The sequence below is a fragment of the Branchiostoma belcheri genome, unplaced genomic scaffold, assembly GCF_001625305.1.
Source record: "Branchiostoma belcheri isolate BF01 breed outbred unplaced genomic scaffold, Haploidv18h27 scaffold7, whole genome shotgun sequence".
Taxonomy (NCBI): domain Eukaryota; kingdom Metazoa; phylum Chordata; class Leptocardii; order Amphioxiformes; family Branchiostomatidae; genus Branchiostoma; species Branchiostoma belcheri.
Window position 1 is genome coordinate 4,622,578 of NW_017804353.1, and position 20,083 is coordinate 4,642,660.

The 20,083-nt window shown below is 38.9% G+C and overlaps 1 protein-coding gene across 1 annotated transcript in view; it reads left to right on the forward strand.

Moving 5' to 3' along the window:
• Nucleotides 1–19,301, forward strand: part of LOC109484390 (collagen alpha-2(I) chain-like) — a 65,496-nt gene extending 46,195 nt beyond the window's left edge. The window contains exons 27-80 of the mRNA XM_019787639.1: nucleotides 64–108; nucleotides 227–280; nucleotides 478–585; nucleotides 831–884; nucleotides 1,085–1,138; nucleotides 1,401–1,445; nucleotides 1,587–1,640; nucleotides 1,817–1,861; nucleotides 2,125–2,178; nucleotides 2,300–2,353; nucleotides 2,632–2,685; nucleotides 2,848–2,901; nucleotides 3,127–3,180; nucleotides 3,381–3,425; nucleotides 4,133–4,177; nucleotides 4,486–4,539; nucleotides 4,651–4,704; nucleotides 4,937–5,044; nucleotides 5,295–5,348; nucleotides 5,475–5,582; nucleotides 6,031–6,084; nucleotides 6,201–6,254; nucleotides 6,479–6,532; nucleotides 6,734–6,787; nucleotides 6,962–7,015; nucleotides 7,141–7,194; nucleotides 7,560–7,613; nucleotides 7,863–7,916; nucleotides 8,213–8,266; nucleotides 8,611–8,664; nucleotides 8,903–8,956; nucleotides 9,273–9,326; nucleotides 9,564–9,617; nucleotides 9,968–10,021; nucleotides 10,135–10,188; nucleotides 10,336–10,389; nucleotides 10,824–10,877; nucleotides 11,104–11,157; nucleotides 11,382–11,435; nucleotides 11,671–11,688; nucleotides 11,834–11,851; nucleotides 12,047–12,082; nucleotides 12,721–12,738; nucleotides 13,040–13,117; nucleotides 15,025–15,112; nucleotides 15,280–15,376; nucleotides 15,679–15,818; nucleotides 16,233–16,466; nucleotides 16,788–16,870; nucleotides 17,309–17,474; nucleotides 17,974–18,086; nucleotides 18,409–18,474; nucleotides 18,595–18,807; nucleotides 19,155–19,301. Of these exons, the coding sequence (XP_019643198.1) occupies nucleotides 64–108; nucleotides 227–280; nucleotides 478–585; nucleotides 831–884; nucleotides 1,085–1,138; nucleotides 1,401–1,445; nucleotides 1,587–1,640; nucleotides 1,817–1,861; nucleotides 2,125–2,178; nucleotides 2,300–2,353; nucleotides 2,632–2,685; nucleotides 2,848–2,901; nucleotides 3,127–3,180; nucleotides 3,381–3,425; nucleotides 4,133–4,177; nucleotides 4,486–4,539; nucleotides 4,651–4,704; nucleotides 4,937–5,044; nucleotides 5,295–5,348; nucleotides 5,475–5,582; nucleotides 6,031–6,084; nucleotides 6,201–6,254; nucleotides 6,479–6,532; nucleotides 6,734–6,787; nucleotides 6,962–7,015; nucleotides 7,141–7,194; nucleotides 7,560–7,613; nucleotides 7,863–7,916; nucleotides 8,213–8,266; nucleotides 8,611–8,664; nucleotides 8,903–8,956; nucleotides 9,273–9,326; nucleotides 9,564–9,617; nucleotides 9,968–10,021; nucleotides 10,135–10,188; nucleotides 10,336–10,389; nucleotides 10,824–10,877; nucleotides 11,104–11,157; nucleotides 11,382–11,435; nucleotides 11,671–11,688; nucleotides 11,834–11,851; nucleotides 12,047–12,082; nucleotides 12,721–12,738; nucleotides 13,040–13,117; nucleotides 15,025–15,112; nucleotides 15,280–15,376; nucleotides 15,679–15,818; nucleotides 16,233–16,466; nucleotides 16,788–16,870; nucleotides 17,309–17,474; nucleotides 17,974–18,086; nucleotides 18,409–18,474; nucleotides 18,595–18,807; nucleotides 19,155–19,301 (3,738 nt within the window). The remainder of the gene's footprint in view (nucleotides 1–63; nucleotides 109–226; nucleotides 281–477; nucleotides 586–830; nucleotides 885–1,084; nucleotides 1,139–1,400; nucleotides 1,446–1,586; nucleotides 1,641–1,816; nucleotides 1,862–2,124; nucleotides 2,179–2,299; nucleotides 2,354–2,631; nucleotides 2,686–2,847; nucleotides 2,902–3,126; nucleotides 3,181–3,380; nucleotides 3,426–4,132; nucleotides 4,178–4,485; nucleotides 4,540–4,650; nucleotides 4,705–4,936; nucleotides 5,045–5,294; nucleotides 5,349–5,474; nucleotides 5,583–6,030; nucleotides 6,085–6,200; nucleotides 6,255–6,478; nucleotides 6,533–6,733; nucleotides 6,788–6,961; nucleotides 7,016–7,140; nucleotides 7,195–7,559; nucleotides 7,614–7,862; nucleotides 7,917–8,212; nucleotides 8,267–8,610; nucleotides 8,665–8,902; nucleotides 8,957–9,272; nucleotides 9,327–9,563; nucleotides 9,618–9,967; nucleotides 10,022–10,134; nucleotides 10,189–10,335; nucleotides 10,390–10,823; nucleotides 10,878–11,103; nucleotides 11,158–11,381; nucleotides 11,436–11,670; nucleotides 11,689–11,833; nucleotides 11,852–12,046; nucleotides 12,083–12,720; nucleotides 12,739–13,039; nucleotides 13,118–15,024; nucleotides 15,113–15,279; nucleotides 15,377–15,678; nucleotides 15,819–16,232; nucleotides 16,467–16,787; nucleotides 16,871–17,308; nucleotides 17,475–17,973; nucleotides 18,087–18,408; nucleotides 18,475–18,594; nucleotides 18,808–19,154) is intronic.
• Nucleotides 19,302–20,083: the final 782 nt, after the last annotated feature.

Genomic DNA, 20,083 nt, shown 5'->3' on the forward strand with positions numbered 1-20,083 from the left:
TCAGAAACATAGTGGGTTGTATCAATACTTCTGGCTAAGAGTGAAATTAACTGTTCATTCCAGGGAGCAGCTGGAAGAGGAGGGAAGAAAGGAAAGCCTGGTGATCCAGTAAGTATGTTACTGTAGTAATAACAGTCTGTTAACTTTTTTGTAATGTTTTGATTCACTTGTAATTTGCCAGAAAACTTGGGTGATTATCTTACGTTCTTGTTATTTTTCTCCACAGGGTTTCATGGGCCATGCAGGCTTCAAAGGCAATGCTGGTCCAAAGGGAGACAAGGTAAAGTATCCTTCACCAGTATCTTTGTTTTCAGCATTCCTCATTACAATCAACACAATCTGACTATGACCATGTGGAAGTTCTGCTCCTTCTAGCAATATACACTTGCAATCAGTATTAAAGAAAGAACCATAGGCCTATGCTGAAAGATGACAGTGAATGTTTATCAACTAACTAACATGTTTTGTTCTTTGCAGGGAGCCTTAGGACCAACTGGGAAGCCTGGTCCTCCGGGCTATGAAGGAGAAGTTGGGGAGGCGGGTCTGACAGGTGCTCACGGGGAGATCGGTCTGAAGGGAGATCCGGTAGGTTGGAGTTTTCTTGCGGTTTGATTTAAATAAAGAAAAGTGATTTGCTGGAAAGTTAAAAAGTGTTAGATGGAAAAGTCACAGATGTAGAGATATTGTTGCATGTACAGGAATGAAAATATGGCTGGAACAAAAGTTGTATAACTCACTTTAAGAAAAAAATGTCACTGTACAGGGTTTTGTGCAAGACGTACTAATATATACCAGTTAACTACTGTTAATGTATTGCTTTTGCATTGCAGGGGCAACAAGGAACACCTGGTATCCCTGGGAACATCGGCAGGCCAGGCCAAAAGGTACATCACCTGTCACCATACAAGTAGAACAGAAAATGATATAATGTTCTATGTATACAATAGAATTATAATATCTGCTCTACAATAATAAAGATGATCAAAGTGGGTGATGTACAAAGTACATTTCAGTCTGCACATGTACATTCCCATCCAAGTTAAAAGCCTGAATGATACATAATGGCAGGTATTCACTATTTCAGGGTAAAGATGGTGGCAGAGGACCACGTGGACCTAGAGGTCTTGGAGGCAAGAAGGTAGGTAACTGTAACTAACACCAGCATAACCAGCTACAAAGACATGAAATACTGGCAGGTCATGTACCTGCCTAGTATGTGCTGGAATCTTTTACTCAGAATGTTACAAACCAAACTGTATTTGTGCAGTTATGAACCAAACTGTATTGAATGTATAAAATGCTGTACCAGCATGTTCCTGGTCTCTGAGTAAACAGGGTAGCCTTTATTTGTCTCCAGTTGTTGCTGTCTGACACCACATTTCTGTTGCCTAATCTTGCAGGGAGCAGATGGCATGCAGGGACATGAGGGTCTACCAGGTCCAAGGGTAAGATGAATGACCAGCTGCCAACTTCCATTTAAACCCTTCAAAGAGTTCAAGTCCTTCCTACATCATAATATACACTGATAGTGGTAGAAGAGTAATATTCTAATAGATGTGTTTGTTTATGATGCCTATTTTCTGTAGGGCCCTCCTGGACCACGGGGAGGAGAGGGACCACCAGGACTGCCGGGGCCTAAGGTTGAGTAGTCTTGTTTTTTTGTAAAAAAAGTAGTTAGTTCAAAGAAATATCTTGAGTCAGAGTTTACCATTATAGGCCACATCTTGCTTCACAAACCTCCTTCCATGTGATACAAATATCTGCAGAAGAAAATATTTTTTTGTCATAATCTAATGTTTCTGTTATTATTCTAAAGGGGCAACAAGGTCCTCCTGGTCCACCGGGAGATGACGGACTAAAGGTATGTTTTCCCCTTCTATCTTCTGTGTGAGTTAACATAATGTTTATTGCATATTGCACCTTTCAAGGTATCAATGAAAGACTTTAGATACTTCTTAGAAGTATTCATTTTACATTATAAACACATTACTAAGTTCTGGCATGTTCTTCTACTGCATATATCGATCAGTATAACCATAGATTGCATATTGGTGTGCAGAGTTTATAACTCTTCCCAGGCTGTGTTTCAGATTTCTCAATCAATACATGTTTTTTTTTTTTCAGGGAGAGCCAGGAGACAGAGGAGATGATGGTCCACAGGGCCAGGTTGGAGGCATTGTAAGTCTCCCCATGTACAACAAGTACAGCTAGGGTTTCATAACCATATGTCACTGACTTAAGTTGATCTCTATGTGTGAAGTATGTGTCTAGCTTAATGTTGTGATTCTTGTCCTGACAGGGTCCACATGGTAAAGATGGCAAGTATGGACCAAGAGGGCCTGCAGGGCCTGTGGTGAGTAGGAAATAGGAACTTGAATTCTTGTATTTTTCCTGTACATGTGCAGAAAAGTAAGACTGTCATTGGTGATTTCATTTCTGTTTCCACGTGTAACACATCATTTTCGCACAAAGTATCCAAAAGGATTTTCTAGTAGGACCTAACTGTTGGTGTATCACTCCAGACTCATGTATTATGAAGCAATATAGAGTTCATACTATGTTTCTTGTGGATATGTTTACTTAATGATCTTTTAAGCCATTGAAATATCTACAACACAATGTTGTTTTCAGGGGTTTCCTGGTAGGGTAGGCCCTCCAGGTTTACCAGGGCCTAGAGGACCCATTGTGAGTTTCTATAACTTTTACATTAGATTTATTGATATATGTAATATGATATTTCGTTGTCGTGCTATATATGGAATGTACATTTGATGAGATTTGTCTCCAATCCAAAATTATGTTATCTTTCATAAAAGAGTGGAAAGTTTATGTGTTGAATTTTTGTAGGGCATTCCAGGCTGGCCTGGGGAGATAGGCAAGATGGGAACACAGGGTCCTCCTGTAAGTTTGACCCCTTGTAAAATCAGTAGTTCAGGTAGTATATTGGTAGACAAAGGGTTTGTACTTAGTGCAGTGTTTCAATCTATAGTTCTGAAGAAGAGAAAAACATGTTTATGAATGTTTTGTAGACTGCGCATGATCAGTGCTTTTGTTCCTCTCCTTGGTGCTGAAACGCCATCAAACAACATTTGTGAGACTGAGCTTTTACTTTTTTGTCATTTTCAGGGCCGCACTGGCCCCAAGGGTAAAGATGGAAGAATAGGACAAGGAGGCTTACCTGTGAGAACCTAGACTCTGCTTTTTTCTTTCATGTATTCATTTTAATGACATTTTCATTCTCCTGACTTACATGATCTGGATAACCTAATGATATGAAGAAACAAGGCATCATAAACATAGCAATAGCAAATGAATTAGGATTACTATCAACTTGAGTGGTCTTCCCTCTATCACTAAGATATAAACCTGTTCTTCCCTAGGGTGCCAGAGGTGTCCCCGGATGGCCAGGTTTACCTGGTCCTTCAGTACGTACATTAATTATATTACAAAGCCAGCTTGGAGACATGCCTGTTACTATTTTTCCTCAGTTTTGTTCTGAGGCCACACCAAGTAAATTTTATGGATGACGTCCCTTGGAGACCCTAAATCTAATGCGAGAGGGCGAAAAAAAAAACAAGTAGGGCCCTAAAAACAAGATGCCTAGATTAGAAATATACTAAGAGACAACAAATGTTAGGGCACAAATTGAATGAGGTGACACAGTGTAACAAGCAAGAAGTCTTTTATTCATCATCAAAACAGCAATAAATCAAGTGGAACAGTAGACAGTGAAAAATGTTATAATATTGACAGGATGGTAATAGACACTTTCTTCGCGTTACAGGTTTCACGTCAATCTGACGATTTGCGGCACTGTCGTGACTCTTTGGTCATAGTTACAGGAAGCGGAATTTCTTGTTTTTTTTTCTAGGAACATGCTAAAATCAATGCGCGCGCGGACGTCATCCATAAAATTTACTTGGTGTGGCCTGATATATTATTACATAGCCTTGCTTTGCTATAACAATAATTTTGACACACATATAAGGGACAGTATTTATAATGTTACTGTTTGCTACATTTTGCTTGTATACAGTTAAACATGTCATTTTCAGCATAGCAAAAGTAATGTAGCAGCAGTCATGTTAAGTGTATTCTGTTGGAGTATTCTTATGTTGATAACCTTTTTCAGGGAGAGAGAGGTGAACTTGGACTCGATGGACTCCTTGGCCCACCAGTAAGTATGGGTTTTCCAAATATTTTCTCATTTTCAGGCGTAGTGGTATTGATTGGCTTTCAAAAATGATGATATTGTGTGTACATTTATTAAAAAGGAAGCGGTTTTCATGCCAAATCACATTTCTCCATACAAATGTATACCAAGTCTCTGGTTCATGTAAAATGTAAGAATTGAGTGGACACACGACACAGAAAGAGGTTGAGGTATTTCAAGACCAAAACAATTAAAGTTTTGCTGACATGTGTCTCTTATGCACCATGAGCTGCCTTGGCAAGTCTGTGAACTTGTTCTTTGCCTCATCACAGGGACCCAGAGGAGTGGATGGTCCCCAGGGACCCCCTGGGAAACCAGGACCTAATGTAAGTATTCTAATTTTTGCTTCCATTGCATTTAAGTCTCACAAGTTGTGTAGCAGCTGTTTTTTGAAGAAGGCCTTTAACACTTGTGTTGTATGTCTGAATTTTCTGCAGGGTATCCCAGGTATACCAGGTGACCAAGGAACAGCTGGACCAGAGGGACCTGAAGTAAGTCTTAATCACCTGTAACTAAATGTGTAAAATTGTTCAGTCTGAATGAGCCACTGTTTGGTTGAGTTTTCCAGATATTTGTGAAGCAGTATCTGTTAGTTCTCTTTCGTAATGTTCTGCATAGAAGTTGATGGATCTAGATTTTGCTGTCTTATGTATTATCAGATTTCAATGTATTCAGCCATATATTGTTTATTGTTTAAGTGGGTCTCAATCTGAATCTGTACAGGGAGAGAAAGGGAAAATCGGTCCTGAAGGTCCACAGGGTCTGAAGGGAGACCAGGGAGACCCAGGTGACTATGGCCCACCAGGTGCACCGGGGAGAGTTGGACAACAGGTAGACATTCCTGTTCTGCAATATTTAGAGATACATCAGATTTTCCCCAAGACCTATAAGTTGAAAATTCTTATGAGATAGATGATTCCTACTGACAGCAATATTATTATATAATAATTACAGTTTATCAATAATGAAGTGGATGTATTCCTGCCATGTTTTGCATTAGTAAAGAAAGAGTGGGTTGGTGCCCTTGATTTATGGTTCCAGTTGTTGCTGTAATGTCAGTTCCCTTTTTGTGTTCCCACAGGGTATATACGGGGCTCCTGGCCCCCTTGGATTCCCAGGGAAGAAAGGAGAAACGGTAGGCTCACTAACACATTATTATCATCAATGCTGCCAAAGATGTTGATTTGTATACATTCTAAGAAGATGATATGAGTTTTTATATCAGCCTCCAAGGCTCTTAAGAACTTTGACTGTGTTGTAGGGCCTCCAAGGAATTGTGGGACCTCCGGGGCCTGCAGGGGACAGAGGCTCAGGAGGAGATCTTGGCAAACCTGGTCCTCCTGGACCTAAAGGCAGTCAGGGGCCAGATGTGAGTAGTGCCCTGGACATGTTGTACACTACGTCAACTTTGTAGATTGCAGATGAATAGTGATTTTGTTCCTCTCCTTGGTGCTGAAATGCCATCTGACAACATCTGTGAGATTAAACTAGATTTTCACATCTAGTCTGACATTGAGTTTGTAAACCAGACTACTTTGTCATATATATAGACAACTAAAAGGCAAACAAATGGTACAACTACACAATAACTATTATAGATAAGTACTTATAAAAACAGATCTGCAGATCTGAGATGTACCCTGGTTAAAAACTTGAAACTTGAGGTCAATGTGTTACAATGTAATATTATGGAGTTTTCTTCTTTCAATCCTAGCTCTTAAGATGACAGCACATGTATTTGGAATTCCTTGACTATGTTATGCTGTATTTGAACCAATGAGTGAATGGATATAAGTGTTTTTACTTGTTCACTGCAGGGTCCCGCAGGTCCACCTGGACAGCAGGGAGACCCAGGCATATACGGTGTAGCGGTGAGTTTTTGTGTACATTAACTATTACTAGTATAAGGACTGAGCAACATTAAATCATTATTGTTATCAGTGAGATCCTCTCATCTCTTTAAAATGTTGTCTTGTCATGCTTGCAGGGAGATGATGGACCAAGAGGGCCTGATGGGGAAAGGGGACCTCCAGGATTACCTGTAAGCTCTTAATGATTATGTTGCTTTTGTTGGTAAGTCATTTAATACTGATACATTGAAAGAATAGTTTTGTATCTTCAGGAAAAATGGACACTGGTCCGGAATAATCTATTCTGAAACAAAAGCAAAATTATATTTAACAAACATCAACACAAAAGATTAACAATGTTGCTCTAACAACATATTTTGTTTAAGTGGTCACTTAAGAAGAACATATTTTATAGGGAGTTCCTGGAGTTGATGGTGAGCTTGGAGAGCCAGGTGAAGAAGGAGCAAGGGTGAGTTTGTTAATTCAAATGTTTTATTTCTTTTCTTTAAGTATGATAAGTTATGATGTTAACTTTTGATGACATTAATCTATGAGAAACATAATTTATATATCTATCACACAGAGTGTATTGTGATTTCTTAGCATACACTCAGGTAACATCTTGCTGAATGCAGCCTTATCTGTTTGCTAACCTTCACCATTCCTACAGGGTCCAAGAGGTCCTGAGGGAGATCAAGGCAAGGCAGGAGAACCAGGACCATTCGTAAGCCTTGGATTTAATCTTTTTACAATAGAGTCCAACAGATAAGATTTGTTCATATCACCTGATTTTTCTAATCCACAGTAGAATTTGATAGCTCATACCCACGTAGGACCTAGTTTGTTTTCCTTTGTTCCTTGTACATTTGTACCATGATACAATTTTTCCTTCATGTAGGGTGAGCCAGGCCCAGAGGGGTACAAGGGTAGACAAGGGGCACCTGGACCACCGGTAAGTACACTATGTACTAGTACTTAGTGCCATCGGAGTTAGTGTTTACAGTTACCATAATGAATTTATCAGTGTATTTCTTATCATATGTCTATGTTATGACATTTCTTCTCTTACTTTTACAGGGAGAACCCGGGGATGCGGGTATGATAGGAGAGGAGGGGCCACCTGGACCACCGGTAGGCAGAACTCATTTTTAGCTATGTAGATTAGATTTCAGCACACTAGTAAGAACTTCAGTACCATGGACAGCACCATGATAGAATTACACATGGATTCTGCTTGTAGTATTTTTAATGTTGTATCTGCTTTTATGAGACATTTAATCATATCTCGACCCAGCCTGATCCATCGATTTTGATGCTCGGTTGTGTATATATATGTTACTTTTGATTATTGTGTTTACTGTTGTTGGTGTTTATGTCTATCTGTACAGGGCACGCCTGTAAAGCAGTATATTGTACTGAGTGCGTCTACCCTGTATAAAGAAGACAGAAATAAATAAATAAGTAAATATTTTTTTCTCTGTTTAATCTTGTCCCAGGGTCCCCCAGGAGCACATGGATCTCAGGGTGATCCAGGCATGACAGGACCCCCGGTACAATTACCATTCTATTCTGTTTTATTTTCATGGATAGAAGGTATCCCATGGAAATCAATACATCGTACCTTTTCTAAGAGTCTGTCCACATCATTTAATGTAAAAATTTGTCAAGTTATTTGACAATAGTCTCTCAGTTGATAATTTGAGGCAATACAGTTGTCTAGCTTGCCAATGTGTTACTTCCGAGGGAAAACAGGAAATCATCAAATTGTTCATTAGATGTTTTTATCTTGCTTATTGCAGGGAAAACAAGGGCCTGAAGGGACAGAGGGACAAGATGGACAGAGAGGACCACCGGTAACATTTCACTTCTGTACACTTGTTTCAAATACATTGTAATGCTGATCAAATTTAACTATTCCATTTTTTCATACTGGTTTTGCAGGCTAGTAAAGTTGCAGGCTATAAATTGAGACAGTTTACAGATATGTTCTACTTCTAGACAGGCTTGTTTTCAAAGTTTCCGATTCATTACTGTATGCTGGATAGCATTGGTGATAAATGTTCAATCTAATCAGACAATCATGATAAAGGAAGTAAGGAAATGCACAGAATTAGTAGTACCTACTGATTGTACTTTTGTATACCTACAGGGTCCCAGAGGAGATCCCGGAGAGCCAGGGGACATAGGACCACCAGGTGACATCGTAAGTACTGACTTTTACTTCTCTGAAATGTTGTTTCCATTTCCAACACAGCCCCCCCCCAAAAAAAAATTATACAATATCCAAAGATAGCACAATCATGACATTATAGCAAGGAAAAGTAACAGTTGTGTTTTAGTCTTCAAGGATCTGACCTTAATTAATGTTGTCCAGGACTAGTTCAGCACCAAGGACAGACCTTATGTTGTCACTTGGTGAAATGTTGACCCAATTTTTTTTTTTAGTTATGCTAGGCTTGATATGATTAGCTGAGCAACGCCTTTATCAACCAAAGCTTGCTTTCTACTCTATTACTTTGAAAACAATGATAATGTTTTGTGTTTCAGGGAGTGAACGGAAACCCAGGACCAGCTGGCCCTGCAGGATCACCAGGAAAAGCTGTAAGTAGTTTACAGTTCTGATATTTACGATGATGTTCGATATTTTAGAGTAGACTTGAAAACCTATTCTTTCTGTATTCCTAAAATCACAGTGTACATACATTGATCACAAAATCACAAGCTGGACAATTGAATTTTATACATGTACATGTAGCTTCTTATTTCTACTATAGAGCTGTTAAACAGTTGTAAGGGTCTTACATGAGTATTAAGATTGAGTGATTTTATTTCTTTTCAGGGACCAGTGGGAGAGAAGGGCCCACCTGGACTGAAAGGAGACCCAGGACCCAGAGTAAGTCTAGCGGGGTGAAAGGAAATATAACGTTACAGATCTCTGGTTCTTCTTAAAACAATATACTTGTAATGGTAAACACTTTGAACAACAGTCTGAGTGTGAAATTGTGTAAATGACTTGATTTTCCTAAATGTGATACTGACTTACATGGAATATCTAAACATGGATAAAATTAAGGATGTCAAGTTTTAAGCAGTTTATTTTGATATTTGTGTAAATATGGGATGAAATGGAATACAGAAGTCATATTCAATCTTATATGGCTTGTTATAGAGTGGATGCAAAGTTTCCTCATGTTTGTTTCCATTACCAGGGCAAAACTGGTGTGAATGGTGTGCAGGGACCAGTAGGTGTGCCTGGGATGAAGGTTTGTACTCAGATGTCACATTAGAGTGCTTCACATGAACATCTTGTTTCACAGGAAGAGTTATTTTACTAACAATGTTAGAGGTCATTAAATTTTCTCTTTGTTCAATTGGTAATTAGATGAAAAGACATTTTCTACTTTGAAAATTTGTTTATATGTTCAGTCTTAGATTCAAGATCTACATGTGACGTTACATGTATGTGAATTGTTTTGTTAGATGATGTACTTGTGTTTCAGGGTGAAGATGGTTTTCCAGGCACTCAAGGTTCACCTGGACAACCAGGAGGAAAGGTACATCCGAATTTCATTAGATTTAGATGTCTCAGTGAGGAAACCAAAAATTTGTCTGTCAATGACTGATGAAAGTAAATGATAAATTTGATAATGATAATGATGATAAATTTGATCCAATATGTTATTGATCCAATGGCCATTTTGCTGGTTTGTAAAAGTTTAAGGTAACATGTGCCAAGTTCCTTAACTAATAAGCAATATATGTTGAATACTGTGCTTGGATTCAACATTTCTTCAGATACATTTAATTTTACGTATGATTGCCATTGAGATGATCTAAACTGTATAAACATCATATTATCTTGATATTTTGTGGTGCGACTTTGTTTTGTTTTTCTCTGTTGTAGGGAGAACAAGGAGAAGAAGGACCAGATGGCAAGAAGGGACTGCTCGGAGCTCCTGTAAGTCAATTTCTGATGAAACCACCTGATGAGGTCTATTGTTTGTACCAGTATTGAAAACCTGTCACCACCTTTACAGTGTGAGTTCAAAGTACCTTCTACTGTCCTTTCAGGGCCCACGTGGAACACAAGGGCCGATCGGACCTAAAGGACTACGAGGAAACCCTGTAAGTTACGTCTGAGGCATGGTGTGATACTTTTTGGATTACTTTGTTTATGATCTTCTTCATCTTTTTAACTTGGTATACTCAAAAACTGAAATGTAAAGATATTTTATTCCCAGAATATAATGTTCTTGGTTCCATCTATTGCAGGGCCTTACTGGGGTGGATGGTATGAAAGGAGCATTCGGGAAGTCTGGTGCCAAGGTTAGGCTTTCATGTAGATAGAACTTCTAGATGCACTCCACATGTACATTGCATCTACCAAAAGATTTACTTCCAGCTGAGCCACTGTTTCTTTTTAACAGATATGTTTAGCCCTAATGTTTATCGATTTAATTCTAGTTACCCTAGTATTTCATATATCTAATTTATTGTAACTTGACCGATAATGTATTTACGTATGTGTCTATTGTGTATATTTGTGTATGATGTCGCAATATCAGCTATCAGCTGCCTGGCGGCAACATTGTATTGCCATGTTGCAATTTCAAATGAATAAATAAAATGTAGATAGAAATACATGATTGTGTATGTGAGATGTGTGTTTGAGAATCTACCTTTACTCTGAGGTATGATATTGCTATGTACATGTACTACCTGTTTGTGATATCTATAAACACACCAAATCTTCTTCACAGGGAGATCAGGGACTAATGGGTCTCACTGGACCTATTGGACCACCTGGACAGAGGGTGAGTTCTTTCAAACATTCTTTAAATGATTATAGTTAACATTGTCTTTAGTATTGAAACTCACCCACCCTTAAAAAAGTTCATTTCAGTTCAGTTCAGGGTGTACCCTTAAAACATCTATGCTAAATTCAACTACATTGTAATGTATTAAGGTATCAATCATTTTGGCTAATATTGATGATATGATTTTTGAAGATGCAGTTTTGGGTTTGATGTCTCTCCTCAGGGCCCAGACGGACGGAGAGGTGATATTGGGCAAGTTGGTTTTCCAGGAGAACCTGTGAGTCAACCTAGATTTCTACATGATTTTCGTCATGCTGAATTCAGACTTTTGATCTTCTACAGAATACTACAGTAATCAGTAAATTTTGTGTGTACGTAAGAGATTTGTGAGCTGTGGAGTGCACATTTCAACATGTACATGCTACAGTAACTGTAAATTGAAAATATTCTTAGATATCTTTTGTATGTTTAAGACTATGATCAAGTTATTTTCCATTGCAGGGAGATAGTGGCCCAGTAGGACCACCAGGACTAACCGGCAAACTGGGCAGAAAGGTGATTCAATTTGTGGAACCTACAGCACACATATGATAGCTATGAAGTATTATATAATAATGCTGGGCAGTTTTCTTTTCACGGATCTTTTCGTTTAAAATGTATGCCGGTGCTACACAGTAGGGTGGAATAAGAACTGTATCCACTACACAACTATTTATAATTTCATAGATCTTTCTTGTTTGAAGACAAGTTGTGTGACAAACGTTTGTTTTATTCTTCCATGACTGTACAGGGTGAAATTGGCCCAAGGGTGAGTCTAAGTCTTAAATTCTTTGGTACTGTTGTCACTTCTTCCTTTTTTAATTATTAAGTAAGTTATGCTTCCCTGATATACATAATAGTGTGAATGTGCATGTACTGTGAGGTAACTTTCAATTGTTTTTTTTTTTTATCAGGGTCCCAAAGGCATCCAAGTGAGTACTTTGTGTATTGTTTTGTCTACCTTATATCTCTTTTAAATTACAGCTACTTATATATAATGTAATATATTTCCCTTAATTCTTTGACCTGAATATGAGACTGATACTATATACCATGTATTTTATTAATATCAGTATTTGTATTTTCACACTGACACTTGTTTATTTTTTATCTGACCAATCCTACAGGGAGCCCCTGGTCCCCGTGGAATTCCAGGTCCACCTGTAAGTCTGCATCAATTACATAGAGATTCTTTATTGACACAACAAAAAAGTACAGAGACTTTTGTATGGTTTTCTACAACTAAAGATCTAACAAAGCTAAAAACGTGTGGATAACGTCATCTTACGTACAGAGTATACATGATTGTATGTATAATGTAACAATAAAGGTTAACTATTCTCTAACATGTGTTCTCTAAGATCGAAACATTCTTTAATGTATTTTCCTATTTGAACACTGTATTGGTTATCTCCCCTGAGAATGTAGTTGCATTTATCTATAGCATCTAACGTATTAAAATCAATTGAACAAGCGGAAAGAAAGGTGAACAGCAATAGGCGCTTATCATTGTATAATTGTATCATTGTATAGTACATACAATCCATTATAAAATGGTGACGTATACTGTATATTCTCATCCTATTGGGATATGCAGTCAATTTAATTTGTAAGCTTAGCTGTCACAGTTGCATTCCTATTTTGTAATAATTCAGCTAAAAATAACTGAATTGTTCTCTCAGTCTGAAGTAGAGCAGCTGTTGGTATCTTGATTTCTGCTGTTCTGCTAAACAATAGGATTATTGTCAGATTTGTATTTACTGGTCCTTGACTAACCACTGTCATTATCTTTTACATACAGGGTCCTCCTGGAGACAGGGTAAGTTATCATTAATAATATTAAGTTGATACGAAGTTTGTTTATGGAGTTGACAGTCTCTATCAATTCTGATTAAAAAAAAGTTTTGTTACACATATTGTACATCAGTATTGTGTCATAAATTTTGTTTCTTTTTGGTTTGCACTCATTTATCAAAAGTAACAATTCTACAGATCATAATTCACAGCTATCCGTATTATTATGGCCTTAACACTGCTGTGCTTTTTAAATGTTGCCAAAGGTACACAACCAGTTCTACATGACTGTGTCGTGTTACAAATATTCTCCTTCCATATCCCAGGGTCCACCTGGAACTTTTACCTTCTTTCCCGGTGGAGGATCCCCTGGTGCAGGTGCAGGGGCAGGGGCAGGTGCTCCGGTCAGTACTCATTTTGTTTTCTTGTTCTTCATAAGTACAAAATGTACAAGTTTCTACCCTCAAACCGTATTGTACAGTTTGTGTGTGATGTATGATTCTGTTGTTTATTTTCTTGCAAGCGTATAAAAACGATGTTAAATTCTTTGGTTTCACCAAGGAGGAAGAGTGGCATTTGTTCACTACATGTGTACATGTATATCATAATGTGTGTTCAAATCAATGTTTAATTTTATTTTAAATGCACAATGTTTCTTTCCTTCCATCTGTTCCAATTATTGCACATCTTACTTTTCATTGTGCACTGCACATCCATTTATCATCCTGTAGTTAATTTATATTCTTGTAGTCTTACATGCATCATGGAGGTTTCTACCTCCATGCATGCATCAAGACAGTTTCTTTCTTCTTCAGCGTCCAAACTCTGCCCATGGGCATTCCTCTGCCTATGTCCAGACCTCCAACTATACCTTTCCTATGGAAAATGGAGAGGTGATCACTGGTGTTCTTACATTTTCTTCATCTTCACTGATTCATCTATAAATGGGAAATCTTTATAGGAAAATTTCATGCTTTTATTCAGCAGATGATGCTTTCTACTGGTGCATGATGCATACTGATCAAACTTTTCATGCTTGCCACAAAACTATACATGTACATACTCAGCAATGGCTGGACACATTGTCAATCCCTTGTATCTATCTGTGTGTAGTATGACTACAGATCTTTTGAAAGGCAAGGTAGAATGTACGTATTGCAGTTTAGGAGCCTTGTAACCAATGACTGATGCATATAGTCAGTTTGTGGAAGACCTTTTGGTCTCCCTGGCTGCATACATTTTCTGTACTCTTACTAAGTCGTAGATTTATAACTTTTTGTGGTGGTGCTGAGATCAAATGTATGATGGTTGAAACAGTGATGGGTAAGTATCTTTCTACTGCATCAGAGGAGAGGGAATATTTAAAGTTCTTAAGTTACTTACATGTACTAATAAGCCTTTTAGCAAACTTGTATCAAATTTTGTATTCTTACCTCTAAAGCCTTTATTCCACATTTCTCACTTAATTAGTGTCAATAGACACCTGATTAAAGGCTTCTGTAGTGTTTTAATTAACCTTTTAACTGTTAAAAGTTTTGAGTCTCAAGTCCTTGATTCTTGTTGACTCCATGGACTCTCGTACCTCACTTTCCACTGTAGATGCCCGACATGACCTCACTCTACAATCCTATCATTGGAGAGGAAGTGGTAGGCATTCCTGAATTCACTCTGACTGACAGTGCTTATTATCTGCTTTGACGGCCCCCTTTGAATGGAGAACTGTCATCCTACAGCAACATCAGGCTTCAATAGGGTTCTGCATGTAGTGGCACCCCTCTTCCTGCTGTAAAGTCAGCATAAACTGCACTTAGGCAAACTCTTTTCATATCTCATTTTTAAGGAGAGTGATCTTCTCATCAATTGCTGACTTATGCAGCACCCCTTTATCTTCCTGCTATAAGTCAACGTCAGCTGTTCTATGGCAAACCACATGTACATGATTGTACAGTAGATCTTCCTTTACCTCTTTTCCTTCTTAGAAGCACAGTAATCTTCCCATGCTAGTAACTGCTACTCTCACTCCCCAAGGATCCAAGGATTATTAGCATTGCTCTGATAAATGGGCACCAAATGCTTAAAATTTTATCCCCTGCTTTTAAAGGTTTCCAGACGGTGCTCACTCCAAAGGCAGAAGCTTGGATGTCTTCCCCTTATTTGCCTGATACCACATGGCAACTCTGTTGCAGCTTTTGATGGCTCACTTTGGTAATCTATGGTACATACATGTAAGACATCAGCTTGGCAACTCAATTAAGCTACATTTCGTGGAATAAGAAATATAGTTTGACCTGAAGTTTATTTTATGCCCTAGATAACTGGAGGAGAGACTGGGAGACAAGAAACCATACAGGAACTGGACATGGACTTGTACAAGGCAACAGGCTACAATGTCTCAGAAGGCAAGTCATTTGTCAGCAGAAAAATCGATTGACTGTGTAAAAATAGCTTTTGGGTGTATTTTAAGGACGTTTTTCAAGTTTCAAGAGATGTTATTGTAATAATATATTCATGACTATATAGTGTGAAGTACCATGTATATTTTGCTACACATGTATATTTTACTCAGGAGCAACCCTCAGCATCACCAATGGAACCAACTCCTTCCTCATACGTGTGGTGGATGGTGCAGCCATCTTGTTTGATGCAGAAACTGGATTTACGAGGTAGATTTACATACTCATTTTTATCATAGATTTCGTTTTAATATATGGTGGCAAAAGAAGGAGAAACAGTGTCTGGGTAAAAAAAGTATTAACCAAGCAATCAGCAACAAGACACAAAACAAACTGTAGATGCTTGATACATTGATGCCTTTTACAGACATACATAAGACATTGCATTGTCTTAAGTTTCATTCAAGGATACTAAGTTAAGTACAGTAGCTATATGGTATTTTTTTCATGCCATGCTGCACATTGTTTTTGTTTTAGTGTATACCTGACAAATCTTGTGTGTCTTGTTTCAGAAAATTCAATGTGTCGTCTGGCACCAAAATCTTCCCCAACGGCACAGTGCTGGCAGGAGATGAACAGATGATGCCTATTGGCAAGTTCCTGAACATGACCGGGGAGGCCAGGCTCCTGGGCCTGGGTATGGTTGTAGTAGGTAGGACCAGACATTTTATGTCACAAACTGTGTTTCTTTTGGCTTGAAAGGTCATCTGTGTTGGTAGAAGTCAATATGTGAAACCTAATAAAGTTTGAACACCATTCCTTTTTGTCAAGGAATGAGTAATCCACTGCTTCTATGATGTCACATTATGTGATGTCATGTTATGTCGCACAATGTTACTTGGTGAGCAGTGAATCATAAGTTGCAGAAAGTTTGTGCCCCCCCCCCCATCTCTTTTGGGCAATATGTGTTACATTTGACCTGTTTTTTTTAATGAGCAAAAATTTGGGGCTGAACTGCGAGTTAACGAAACAATTATCATGAAATAATTTTGATGTATAACCTTGCTTGCTACAAGTTTGCCATTTTACCTGTACTGACCCGCCAATCTTATGTTGGATCCAACAGGAGAGGCCGGGTCTATAAGTAACCTGACAGGCTCAGGAGGTTCCTCCTCCCAGACGGCGGGAAGGAACGGTTACCCTGCAGAGGCTTTCAACCAGAATGGTGGCTCTCGGACAGTCCCAGCCGGCGCGGGAGAAACCGTGTTTGTAACGGGAACAACGGGAACCGGTGGGACTGTCACAACTGGTGGGGGCGGGGCGGTTTTTGTGACAGGGACATCAGGAGGCACAGGAACAGGTAAGGACTGGTTAATGACTGGTTAGTTACCTCTCAGCCGAGATAGTTTTTTTTGCCAAATTTGTGTTGGGTTAAAGCAGTTGGGAAAAGGTTGAAGATCAGTGCTGCTTGCACATTAAAAGAAATATTTATAAACTAAGATGAGTTGCAGTGATTTCTACACTTGCCAGATTTCATGAAAACTGTGCAAGATCCTCTACCAAGCTGACTGCATATTGTTTGAAATAGAAATTTTCACTTTGCATGATGTGTCAACTTTTTGCTGGATATTTCTAATTGCTGCATAAACATACAGCCATTTTGTCTTATACCATGGTCTAGGCCCCACCAGTGGGTTTGGAGAAGAGAACGGGGTTGTGACAGAGGTTTTCTCTCCGTCAACAGACATAGATCATCTGAAAAAGGTAACCATGTTCTGTACTTTTCCTTATTAAAACCTTAATGTCACAATAGTTACTGTAACAGCATGCTGAATGATGATTGTGAGTAGACTACAACTACTCTTCCCAGCTCGTCTTCCAAAGAAAGGTTGCTGTAGCCTCAGTCATATTGAATTTTTTTTGTCTATCAGCTCTCACTCAGCATTTGCAGCAACTGTGCCGAGACAGAACACTGAGTTTTGCGCTGAGGAAAGAATCAACTTCACAGTTGAACTTCTGTCTGTCTCTAATCATAGCTGTTGCATCCTGAAGATTGTTCCAAAGTTCTACTGTTGATGGTAGAAAAGTTCTCCTATGTCAGGGATCACCAGTACTAGTTGTGTTCTTGTGCTACTCGGTAATAGTACATATCCAAAATATATCCATATAATTTATGATCCAAATGTGTTGTACTTGTTCCAGCTCATAAGTAGGGTAGGGCCGGCTGAGTGGACGGACTATTTTGAGGGAGAGATGGACAGGTTACAGGGGATTGTGAAGACCATCGTTGGAGGGCCATGGGGCACGGCTGAGTACCCTGCCAAAACCTGTAAAGACCTGATGTTCGCTCAGCCAGGACTGAAGGATGGTGAGGCAGTGTGTTGTTGAGTGTGTGTGTTGGTGTGTGTTTGTGTGCATGTGACTGTGTGTATAGTGATGTGATGTGTGTGTGTATGTGTGTGTTTGTGTGTGTGACTATGTGTGTATGTTACTGTGTATGTGTGAGCGCACATGCAAGTGTGTTTGTGTGCGCGTGTGACTGCATGTGTATATGTGTGAGTGCAGGATCAATGGTGAGTCAGTCCTGTGTGTGTGCATATGACTGTGTGTGTTAGTGTGCATGTGTGGCTGTGTATGTGTGAGTGCGTGTGTTTGTGTGACTGTGTGCATGTGCATTTGTTTGTTACCGTATGGGTGTACTTGTGACTGTGTGTGTGCATGCATGTTTGTGTTTGTTTGAGTGCATGAGTAAGTGTGTGTGTGTGTGTGTGAGTGTACTGACTGTTCCTTATACCAAGAACAGAACATTGTGTGCAATGTATAACTGTATTTCACCAGTCCTTATCTATTTCCCTCTGTGTTATCAGGTTATTACTTCATAGACCCTGATGGAGGCTGTATTGAGAATGCGTTCCAGGCCTTCTGTAACTTCACCGCTGGAGGACTGACCTGCTTCCAACCCACCAACGACACGCTGGCTGTGAGTAACAGCAAGTGGTTGCATGATATTTGGACTCGTCTTACACATCCTGGTTGTAACTGCATAATATGGCTGAATTGTGCTCTCAATAGAGTAAAATACAGATCTGGTTCTTGATCTGAAGCAAATGATATGCTCAACTCAAGTAATGAAGTCATAATTTTTTATACCCTCAAGACAGGGCAGGACTTAGAACAGTGACGTAAGTAAGATGTGCCCCAATTAAAGCTGATTCTTGAATCTGAAGCAAATGAGTCACAAACATGTTCTGTACTTGTCACTACTTGTCATCATAATTTGTTGATCTTTGATATTTTTTCAGTCCCCAAGAAGTCCATACAAAGTAGACAACTTTACCTGGTTCAGTGAAGTAGAAGGTGGATTTGAGGTAAGTAAAAAATTTAAAGACTTTTAATGTATAGACATGTCACTTGTTTACCAGTAGACTACTTTATAATGATTGTGTTGGCTATTTCTCCTTCAATGTTGGCTGTTTCTCTTTCAACAGATTGAATATGAAGGTGACCCCATCCAGTTGAACTACATCCAGGCCCTGAGCACGCGCGCGACGCAGACCTTTACGTTTGAGTGCTCGTCGGCGGTGGCATGGTACAACTGGAACACGGACGGCTACGACCAGGCCGTCAGACTCCTGTCCAACAACGAAAACGTGCTGACCTACGGAACCCCTGGTGTAAAGACTATATATGATGGCTGCCAGGTCAGTATACTGCATGCCGACTTATTAGTCAGTACCGGTATATTTGTACAATTGTATTAAGTTTAGGAGCTCAGAGCAAGGAGGGTCAAAAGTTGATCATGACAATAATGTCCTCTAAGATAGGACGTAAAGCCGGAGGTCCTGTGTTTAAGGAGGGCCACTCCTCGAGCACGTGAAAGATCCCACCAAACTTGTAGAAAAGAGCAGGGGTCTTACATGTCTTTTCTCAGGTTTTACATCCTGAAAAGGTGATAGTTACCTGTTGTGTCAATCCTTACACAAATGTGGAAAATCTTCATAAATCATGAATTACTATATTCTCAACATGTGAACAATTTTTGTTCTAGTTTGCTTCACCCCAGCTGGACCTGACAGTTATAGAAATCAACACAACGGCCACGGAATGTGTTCCTGTTAGAGACTTTGGGGTGTTCGAGCTGGACGAAAACGGACAAGAGTTTGGCTTTTCTGTCGGCCAAGTTTGCTTCCAATAGTGTTCCAGTGACTTATGCCTTTACTAAGGAGGAGACAATGAGGAAAAAATAGTAATGTACTCTTATACCAAAAAAAGAAATGAAGCTACTTAAGTAGGATGAATACCCACTGTCACTTGAGAAAGTTATATATAAATATATCTTCTGGCTGCAGTGTACTTAATTAATTTAGTCTTAATAAGGAAGTTTGTTGTATTTTATGGCATTTAACTGCCTGTATTGTATTAAAGACCTCAAAACATGTATGGTGAAATTACCGTCACCTCATGATTATATGGTGCTATTTCTCACTACACAGTATTTTAAGAATAGTATATTATTGTGCATATGTAAGTTTTGGGGAAATGACTGTCCACACAACATGCCAACCTACACTTACCTGTATACTTTGTTTTAATTTGTGTAGAAAGAGTCTCTCGTGTAGATTTTAGTTAGATCTAGGCATGCTAATGAACCAGTAATGGAAAATACTTAAGTGTTCTTTGGGGCCAAAAATGTGCATTAGAAAATTTACTACTCACAAAAGTTTCCAACTGCTGTATCTAGAACTTGTTCACACATGCTTGAGGTAGGTCTTTGAAAAGAAAACATTATATATATATCTCTTTGGTATGAAATGGTTTTAAAACAGCACTGATGTGCTGAAGCCCACCTTAACAATTCTTCTTTTATCAGGACAGATGCCACGTATATTTTAGCAAATTCATGTACATGATATGTTCTGACCAGTATACATGTATTTCCAAGTGAGCAAACCTTATGGTATAATAAGTAGTGATTTG